This window comes from Sinocyclocheilus rhinocerous, unplaced genomic scaffold (genome assembly GCF_001515625.1).
Source record: "Sinocyclocheilus rhinocerous isolate Xijiao unplaced genomic scaffold, SAMN03320098_v1.1 scaffold1159, whole genome shotgun sequence".
In the NCBI taxonomy this organism is placed as follows: domain Eukaryota; kingdom Metazoa; phylum Chordata; class Actinopteri; order Cypriniformes; family Cyprinidae; genus Sinocyclocheilus; species Sinocyclocheilus rhinocerous.
Window position 1 is genome coordinate 508,279 of NW_015634336.1, and position 10,360 is coordinate 518,638.

The 10,360-nt window shown below is 38.2% G+C and overlaps 1 protein-coding gene across 1 annotated transcript in view; it reads left to right on the plus strand.

The window, feature by feature from the left end:
* gucy2ca (guanylate cyclase 2Ca) overlaps positions 1-10,360 on the plus strand; it is a 47,524-nt gene that overhangs the window by 22,998 nt on the left and 14,166 nt on the right. Inside the window, exons 15-19 of the mRNA XM_016559421.1 lie at positions 3,212-3,316; positions 3,402-3,488; positions 6,684-6,816; positions 7,105-7,242; positions 7,510-7,598. Of these exons, the coding sequence (XP_016414907.1) occupies positions 3,212-3,316; positions 3,402-3,488; positions 6,684-6,816; positions 7,105-7,242; positions 7,510-7,598 (552 nt within the window). The remainder of the gene's footprint in view (positions 1-3,211; positions 3,317-3,401; positions 3,489-6,683; positions 6,817-7,104; positions 7,243-7,509; positions 7,599-10,360) is intronic.

The following is a 10,360-nucleotide window of genomic DNA, read 5'->3' on the forward strand; positions in this document are numbered from 1 at the left end:
TTTCTCTCTCTCTCTCTCTCTCTCTCTCTCTCTCTCTCTCTCTCTCTCTGTTTCTCTCACACACATACTTGCTCTTTCTCACCCATAAACACCCACCAGCAGACTTGCAGACTAGCTAAGAAAAAAGCGTAGTCAAAGGCGAAACTCATGACCTTGGTTAATATGTGTGTAATGTCACAAACTACATTGAATTCTTCCCGGATGGCTGTGTTCTCCAGAGAAGAATTCATCTTTATGGGTGACCTGTGGATGAACAATGACATTCACAGCAAGGTAGAAGTCCCCCTTGCCATTGTTGTCAGGAAATACCCTGAAGGATTGGTTATTTCCCATATGAACAGAATAATCTCTAAAATCCCCGGATTTCAGATTGCAAACAGCGATGGGGAACGTCTGGTACCATATTGAGATTATCCTCCTTGTGATTCCTCGGAAGCCAATTTGACCTTGCATAAACCCTGAACATGAGCACCTGTAACCCTTAACCCATAATCACAGGACCGTAGAAATCCTGTTTGGCTGCATTGCAATATGGTTTGGCAATACAAATGCTAAGGATACACGGTTCTCCTGGGAGATTGTGAAGGCAGCTGGAAAGATCATATGAACAGATCTACCAACCACAAGATTAACTGCCATGCTAACAAGATCTGCACCATCATTCAAGGTTCCAGTTACTCTGGTAACATCCTACGGTGATTACCTGGATAAAGCCTGCATTACACTTATTGCATTATACTTATACTGCATTATACTTATACCAGATTACACTTGCTTGTAGGTTAGATGAAGATTTCTCATCATCAGAACCAAGCCTTAAGCATCCTCCAGCATCTTCTTTATAGTCTTGTGTTGTATCATGATTTTGGTACAACTTAATATGAATACAAATGACTTTGTACTCATACTCTTCGAGGGTTTCCAGTTGCATCGTTCTGAACTCTTATGGCCCTGTCCCAGATGCCACACTTTATGTGGACTTGTGGTTATGTGGCCTTCACTTGAATCTTGTATGTGAAGTACATAGGGGTTCCACTTGTCATATGGGTCCCAACCTAACTTGATGCACACTCCATCCACACTTTATGAAGATGGCGCTGTTGCAGACTTTAGTGGACAACTATCCAACAGTCTATGTATGTAGCATAATTTCACCGAAGTGTGGACACGAAGGAGGACGATAAGTACTAAGGGCAGACTTAATGTAGTCAGCTGACAAGCTGGTAGATGGCAAGGACTCTTCTAGGTGTTTGTTGCAGGTAAGGTCTTTCCTAAAGGAAGTCTTCAAATGGTTGTTGAGTTCCTCTAATTCATGGGTGTCCAATCTTGCTTCTGGAGGGCCACTGTACTTCAGAGTTTAGCTCCAATCCAAATGAAACACACTTGAACCAATTAATCAAGATCTTCAAGAAGACCAACTTCTAGGCAAGTGTGTTGGGGCAGGTTGGAGCTGAACTCTGCAGGACACTGGACCTCCAGGAACAGGATTGACATTGATTGAGTCTACACCTTCTGAAATGGGTCTTTCCAGGCTAAACTAGCCAGGCTTGATCAACCAGCTTCTAGAAATTCATGCAATCAAAGCTGTTTTTTCATCAGAGACTACACAATATAAAGGTGCTAGTTTACTGTAAATTGTAGCTAACCAATTCATGTGGAGATTAAGCAAACATTGTCTTTCATAGTAGCAATTAAAGAGATATGCTGCACTATTCACTCAGGTTAACGATATATATTCAACCTCTACTTCGACCCTTCCAACATTAGCTCTCTATAATCAGACACAAAAGAAAGGTTCTAGTTATGGTAAGCACACTCAGTTTTAAGGAGCAAAAAAAAAAAACACTGTACTATAACTGCTTCCACACCAGTGCCCCATTGCCCTGCGCTCCCGGTATGTTCCTGTGCCATGACGTGCAGATGAATAACACCGTAAACAGGGAGAATAAGCTTTATTTTACGTCCGACCTCTGCTTCCCACCGCTCCCTGCTAAAAACAACAGCATTAGGCTCTAATGGATCCGCTGGAGAGCCGGGTTCACCTTCGCCATTACTCCCCAGGCCTCCGCACCCAGCGGGCAAGGCACTTCATCAGCCCCAAGGTCAACCTGATAGTTGCCCCTGTTCTCCAGCCTCTCTGATGATGCCCCTCACCCCTGGAGCGACCCCCCTCCTCACCTCAGATCGCTTGTGTTACCCCTGCTCTCCTTGCCCTGTCCTCTCTGGGTCCCTGGATGCCACCTGATGATGAATGGAGCACAATTAGCTCCACCCGCCACTGCACTGGATTCGCCCCTGCCCTTTCCATCTCCATCGCAAAAATGAGGCCGTCAAACTGGGGAACATCATCAAGCTGGGCACCAACAGGCAAACCAATATAGCCACTATGGATGTGCACAACCACACATTTCCAAAGTGGACTAGACAGGAGGTGGTCAGCAACAAACATGCTGTATAATTAGGCTTGTCCTGAGTTCACATTCAAACATGTTTTTTAGGGGCAAAAGATATACAAAACAACATTCAAAATTCTATAAAATATAATCTGTGTCAGAGACTATTGCCTTGTGGGCAGTGCACCGACATGCAGCACACATGCGTTTTCGGCAACTCAAGTTCAAGTCCCAGCTTGTGATCCTTTCCCAGTCTCACCCCCATTCTCCTACTTTGCTTCCTGTAATTTTATTAAATTACATTAAATAGAAAAAAACATAAAAATAAATTAACTTATAAAATATTTATAAAATATTAATTAAAATGAGTGCTGTCAAATGATTCATCGCGATTAATCGCATCCAAAATAAAAGTTTTTGTATATATAAAATATGTGTGTACTGTGTATATTTATTATGCATATATAAATAAACACACATACAGTATATATTTTGAAAATATTCACATGTATTTACATTTAGATATTTATATTCTTTTATTTTTTATTATATAAAAATATATTTAATATATAAAAATAACATATTTTAAATATATACATGCATGTGTTTGTATTTATATATACATATTAAATATATACACACATTATGTAAACAAAAACTGATATTTTGGATGCGATTAATCGCAATTAATCGTTTGACAGCACTAATATATATATATACTGTATATTCATTTCTGTGAGATTCACTCAATTATTTTGTTTTGCATATAATATGGTCACCTAAATATCTGTAACAAAGCTTGTTTCTTTTTCTCTCAGTTGTTGCATATCGATTATTATAATCTGACGAAGTTTTATGGGACGGCGAAGTTCGACTGTGGTGTTTTCGGGGTGTTTGAATTCTGTGAGAGAGGATCGCTGCGGGTAAAACAATCATCACACTCATAAATCACAGACTGAACCATCCCATCCATCATCACATGACTCTCGTGTGTGTGTGTTCCTTTAGTACGTGCTGAACGATAAGATCTCGTATCCTGATGAGAGTTTTATGGATCTGGAGTTTAAGATCTCTGTCATGTACGACATCGCAAAGGTGAGTGTGTGTTTCATCATGTACGCGGCGTACACTGTCTTTTACTGCTGCGTCCATAAAAACACAGTTTAACACTCGCTGATGGTTTTATGATGATCATAGATGAGTCAGTGAATGGAAACAAAAAAGTCATGAATAACATCGGATGTAAACACCAGTGCAGACACGAGTAAAGAGCTCAGATGATCACTGAAGGGTTGTGGGTTCAAACCCCAGAAAGACTAATTTAAATCACACATGTGTGTGCTGATTTAACCTGTAAAAAGAGTTTTGTTGGTATAAATCAATGTATTTAGTGATGTTAAATAATATTTTTGACTGGTTATTTAAAAATTGTTTTCCTGTGGATAAATGCAATCTATAACCCTGTCCCTCTCACCCACATTATGGAAAAGCAAAGACTGTAACCTTACTGGCAATCACTTTTGACACTTGGGTTAAAAGGTGATAAATCGGCGGCGCGGTGTGGTTTTAGATGCAGGCCTGTATTGGTTCAGACACCGAATTTTGTCCCCCGCCAGAACACTTCTGTTTCTGTCAGCTCTTATGAGTCTGATCTGAGAGAAAAACACTAGGAGCAATTCAATGGAAATTGGATTACGTCCATTTTGGAGATAAAATTCCATGCTTAAAAACAAAAATGTATTTTTGTTGCTAAACAACACATGACGTGGGCTATATCTAATCCGTTCTGGGAGTGCTCTGAGCTCAGGCAGACTGTTATCATTCGATTTCCTGCTGGAAAAACAATTAATGAAGAGCCAGAGGAGGAAATAATGTGCAATAACTCAGATGAGACATGGCCGAAGGTACTGTCATTACCACAACAGCACATTGACAATATATATATATATATATGAAGAGTTCAGATGCAAAGCCTCTAAGTACGTCTGACGTTTTTCTTTAAATTTAGCATTTCTTTTTGGCTACTATGTATAAGGTTTCTATGTAAGTACTGGTACTTCTGAATGGGTTGAGGCTGAGATTTAGCGCATTTGAAGTGAAAGTACTTGATGAACATGTACTATGTATCAGTATCGTTATCTCATTTTTGACCAAGATGGCTTTTAGAGGCTTTTGCATTGGAACTTTTCATATGTATATATATATAGTATATCGCCGCCTTGAATTATAAGGTTCTATCTGCATTCTGAGCAGTTTTGAGATATTGAGCTTCAAAGTTTTTGCATTCCATAGACTTCTGTAGATAGAACCCTTTTTGTTTTCTTAAAAAAAGGCCCAAAATGTACACGGCTTACAAAAGAAACATCACATAATGTGAATAAGTTGTCACAGAATAAGAATATGTGAATAGCTCAATTTTGAAAAAAAAATAAAAATAAAAATAATATATATATATATATATAACACACACAGTGCAATTTAGAAAGTATTCAGACCCCCTTCACTTTTTTGTTATGCTGCAGCCTATAAACAGTTATGTTTTTTTTCTCATTTATCTACACTCCATACCTCATAATGACAAAGTGAAAACTGAATTTTAGAAATGTCTGTAAATTTATTAAAAAGAAAAAGCTGAAATATCACATTTACATTAGTATTCAGTACTTAGTTGAAGCACCTTTGGCAGCAGTTACAGCCTTGAGTATTTTTGGGCATGACGCAACAAGCTTTGCACATCTGGATTGGGGGATTTTCTGCCATTCTTCTTTGCAAATCCTCTCAAGCTCAGTCAGGTTGGATGGGGACCGTCGGTGGACAGCCCATTTCAGGTTTCTCCAGAGATGTTCGATAGGGTTCAAGTCGGGGCTCTTGGCTGGGCCACTCTTGGACATTCACAGAGTTGTCCCTAAGCCACTCCTGTGTTGCCTTGGCTGTGTGCTTAGGATCATTGTCATGTTGGGAGGTGAACCTTCGGCCCAGACTGAGGTCCTGAGCGCTGTGGAACAGGTTTTCATTGAGGACATCTCTGTACTTTGCTCCATTCAGCTTTCCCTCAACCCTGACCAGTCTCCCAGTCCCTCCCACTGAAAACAGCCCCACAGCATGAGGCTGCTACCAGCACACTTTACTTTTGGGATGGTACTCTGCAGGTGATGAGCGGAGCTGGTTTCCTTCAAACATGATGTTTAGAATTGAGGTTCATCAGACCAGAGAATCTTGTTTCTCAGAGTCTGAGGGTCCTTTAGGTGCCGTTTTGCAAAATCCAAGTGTGTTTTCATGTGTTTTCACTGATGAGAGGATTGAGTTTGGCCACACCAGCATAAAGCCCAGATCGGTGGAGTGTTGCAGTGATGTTTGTCCTTCTGTAGGTTTCTCCCATCTGCACATATGATCACGGAGCTCAACTAGAGTGACCATCATGTTCTTGGTCACCAGTCTAGACAAGGCCCTTCTCCATCAATTGCTCAGTTTGGCTGGGTTAAAATACTAAAAAAACTAAAACTGCTAAAATAACAAACTAATTACAACAAAAATCCTATAATATAATAATATTTAAAAATAATAACAATATTTTTAAAAAATTAAAACATACAAGATTAATAAATCTAAATTTATAATGAAAACAGAAAATATAAAAATAAAACCTAATTCTAAATATTAACAAAAACTCTGATAGCATGTTAGTGATACTAAATGTATACACACATATGGGTTGTTATCATTAACTAAAACTAAAACCATTAAAACATTTTAATACTTAAACATTACCTGAAATAAAATTATTTTATATATTTTTTATTCTTGTTATATTTATTTAAACTTATTCTTATTTCAGTTAGTTTCATTTAGCATCATTAGTTTAAGTTGAAGTCCTCAAATATCTAAAACTAATAAAATAAAACATAATAAAAACAATATAAAATGTGAAACAACAACATATAATAAAATAACAAAATTACTAAAATGAAACCAATATATAAAAATAAAATCTAATTCAAAATTTATATGTAAGGATTTAATCATTAAAATACCTAAACTTATTTTATTTCAGCTAGTTTAAGTTTAGTTTAATTTAAGTGTGAGCGTTTCGAAATTCAGTTCAAAGAAGTTAGTTTAAGAGTTAAATAGTTTAAATTTTCAAAACATCTAAGTTTTATGAGAAAATAATATAATATTAATTATAGGACATACATGCGCCTCCATATGTTTGGAAACAGTCATTATATTTGTGATTGGACACACTTGACCTTTGCCCTCTGATGATGTCATTGCCCGTGACTGTTTGGTCAGGGCATGTCATACCTGCACTCCAGTAACGTTGGTGTTCACGGCCGGCTGAAATCCACCAACTGTGTGGTGGACAATCGCATGGTGGTGAAGATCACCGACTTCGGCTGCAACACCATCCTCACGCCCGGGAAAGGTTAGTGATGTCACTTCCTGTTTCTTTGCGCATGAGAGACACGTAACACAGTTCAACTACAGAAATAATGAAGATTGTTATAAAATATATCTCAAACTAAGGGAATAGTTTGCCCAAGGAATAGTTTTCAGCAAATTTTCCTTTTTAGGTGAACTATTCCTTTAAATACTACTGACAGTCTTATTAACGTCTGCTGTGATGCCCAGATTTAATTTCATGTTCAGAGTCTCTATAAGTCGTTGCCGACATATCAAGAGATGAATGAATGAAGTCTGTCTGTCCTGCCAGACCTGTGGACGGCGCCGGAGCACATGCGTGTTCAGGGTATTTCTCAGAAGGGCGACGTCTATAGTTTTGCCATCATCTCGCAGGAGATCATCCTCAGGAAGAACCCATTTCACACGTGCTGCTGCTCCGATATGGCAGGTACAAACTGACCCATTCAGTCCACCTGTATCCCAAAGATAGAGTATTTTATACATGTAGAATCTGAACATTTACACATTTATCAGATGCTTTTGTGCAAAACGACTTGTGTTTCAGCTAATGCATTGCATGGGAATCTAACTTTGCTCTGCTGTTTTGAGTTAGAGGAACATTTGAACAGCATGTCTGATTTTTACTGTATAAATCAATTGTATAAATTCTCTTTCCTGCTCTTTCTGTGTGTGTTGATCATCTTTTCTCCTCTAGAGAAATTGTATCTTGTTCAGTATCCGCGGGGGCCGAACGTCTTCCGACCCGATCTGAGTTTCGAGTCTGTTGGAGAGACTGAAGCAGAGGTACTGTTACAAGAGACTCTATTTGTTATAAAAAAATGGTTCAGAAGCTGGAATGCCCATATATGGCAGCTCTAGCAAAGGAAGCCCCACCTTCTAAATGAAAGAGACAATCCTGTTACTGCAGTTTCTGTTAAAGGGGTCAGCGGATGCCCGTTTTCCACAAGTTGATATGATTCTTTAGGGGCTTAATTAAAAGTCTATAACATACTTTGGTTAAAATTTCTCAATGGTAGTGTAAAAAACACCCTTTTTACCATGTTGCTTTAAATGCTAATGAGCTCTGCTGACCCCGCCCCTCTCTTCCGTGCGGTGACCATGTCTATGGGGGTGACGAACAGACTGTAAACTTCAGCCGTGAAACTTGCTAACTAGCACATATTAGTAAAAGCGATTTGCAAAGATTCATAAAAAACCCTTATACTCACTTCTTCTGTAGATGAAGCTGGATCATGAATGATCCGCGCGAACTTAAACGCATTTAGGCAGATCGGGGATCGGCACATTCCTTTCAAAATCTAAGGTAAGACGGCCTTGTCAATCAACTATCGTGAGAGTGGCCTGCGCAGAACTACGTCATTCTGACAGGAATCTCAGAACAGCTTGATCTGAGAAAAGGGATTTTAAAAAAAACCACTGGGTGGATTTTTATCATTATAGGGTGGATGTGTACACACATACTTCCAACACACATTTATGTTCAAACAACAAAAGTGAATTTTGCATCCGATGACGCCTTGTAAAGTTATGGTTACCATAGCAACAGATCTGAGACTCACACTTATAACTGCACATGAGCATTGGCTGAACCAACCTGAAATCAACACTTTTTTAGTATTATTTAAGCATAAGAAACATCATGTATAAAATAGTTCTCGTCAAATTTTATTAATTTGAAGTTTTATTAAATGTGAAATTAATGTATATTTGAGTGCAACAAATAGCATTTATGAGGCATTTCATTTCAGTTTTTATTGCTGATATGAAACATGTTATAAAAATGTGAAAAATGCTTTTTTTTTAACGTTAATGACATATATATATATATATATATACAGTGGGTACGGAAAGTATTCAGACCCCCTTAAATTTTTCACTCTTTGTTATATTGCAGCCATTTGCTAAAATCATTTAAGTTAATTTTTTTTCCTCATTAATGTACACACAGCACCCCATATTGACAGAAAGAAACAGAATTGTTGACATCTTTGCAGATTTATTAAAAAAGAAAAACTGAAAAATGCTCAGTATTTAGTAGAAGCACCCATTTGATCTAATACAGCCATGAGTCTTTTTGGAAAAGATGCAACAAGTTTTTCACACCTCGATTTGGGGATCCTCTGCCATTCCTCCTTGCAAATCCTCTCCAGTTCTGTCAGGTTGGATGGTAAACGTTGGTGGACAGCCATTTTTAGGTCTCTCCAGAGATGCTCAATTGGGTTTAAGTCAGGGATCTGGCTGGGCCATTCAAGAACAGTCACAGAGTTGTTGTGAAGCCACTCCTTCGTTATTTTAACTGTGTGCTTAGGGTCATTGTGGGTCTGAATACTTTCCGTACCCACTGTATATATAAACATTCTTGAGGCTTTTTTTGTCAGATTTGATTGCAGTTTTAAAACACATTTTAAAAACTATTTGAGAGCATAAAAAAAAACATTTATGAGGCTTTGTCAAATTTAACTGCAGATTTAAAAAATATTATTGAAATGTGAAAAATGCTTTAAACGCTTCGTTCTTAAGTAGTGTTGGGTACCGAAACCCGGTACCAATATCGCACCGGTACATATGTAACCGGTATGTACTAGAACCGAATCAGAACACAGATTTCGGTGCCATGCCTGAGCGATTGATTGAAATATTTGTCCTCTGGTTCTCCGAAACGGACGTAAGAAGCATTATCACCGGCACCGCACGTGAAAAATAATTTCCCGACTGAGAAAATGCACATGAACTCAAGTCGGAAATCTCTAATAATACAAATCCAACTAATCTTTGTAGTAACGAGAGTGTCCATGTTATTTTCACATTCCGACCATAAAGCACAACTCGGGAAATGAGAGCATCCGAGGAGCGCGTGAATGCAGTAATTGCACTTGCTCTGATGGCAGCAGGTAGCCTTCCGTTAACTAAGCTAAACATGCTTAAATTAAAATGCCTAAAGCTAAACCTCCCTTGTATTCACATTTCTAAACCTGTTGTCCAACAAAAGAGAAAATTATAACCTTTTTACTCCACAACACCAGTCAAATGCTACCTTTTGTGATCTGATGAGGCTTCTTGTCACAGAATGAGGCAAAAAATATGTTCGAATTTTTAATTAGTTTTAAAAGTATCAATTTGGCACTGGTATCGAAAAAACCCTAAATGATACCCAACCCTATTCTTAAAGGAGACATGTTATGCCCCTTTTTACAATATGTAATATAAGTCTCTGGTGTCCCCAGAATGTGTCTGTGAAGTTTCAGCTCAAAATACTCCACAGATCATTTATTATATCATTTTGCAAATGCCTATTTTGAGTGGAAGCAGAAACACGTTGTTTTTCGGGCCTGTCTCTTTAAATGCAAATGAGCTGCTGCTCCCAGCCCCTTGGTTCTGATTATCATGTTTATCGCGCTGAAATCATGCGTTTTAAACCATTTGAGTTTAAACTTCTGATATACGGTTTTCTGAAAGCACACATCGCACACATCCGGACAGAAAGCGGCTGTCTAAACAAGAACAAGAACTTATATACAAGAACTTACTAAACTAACTAAACTAAG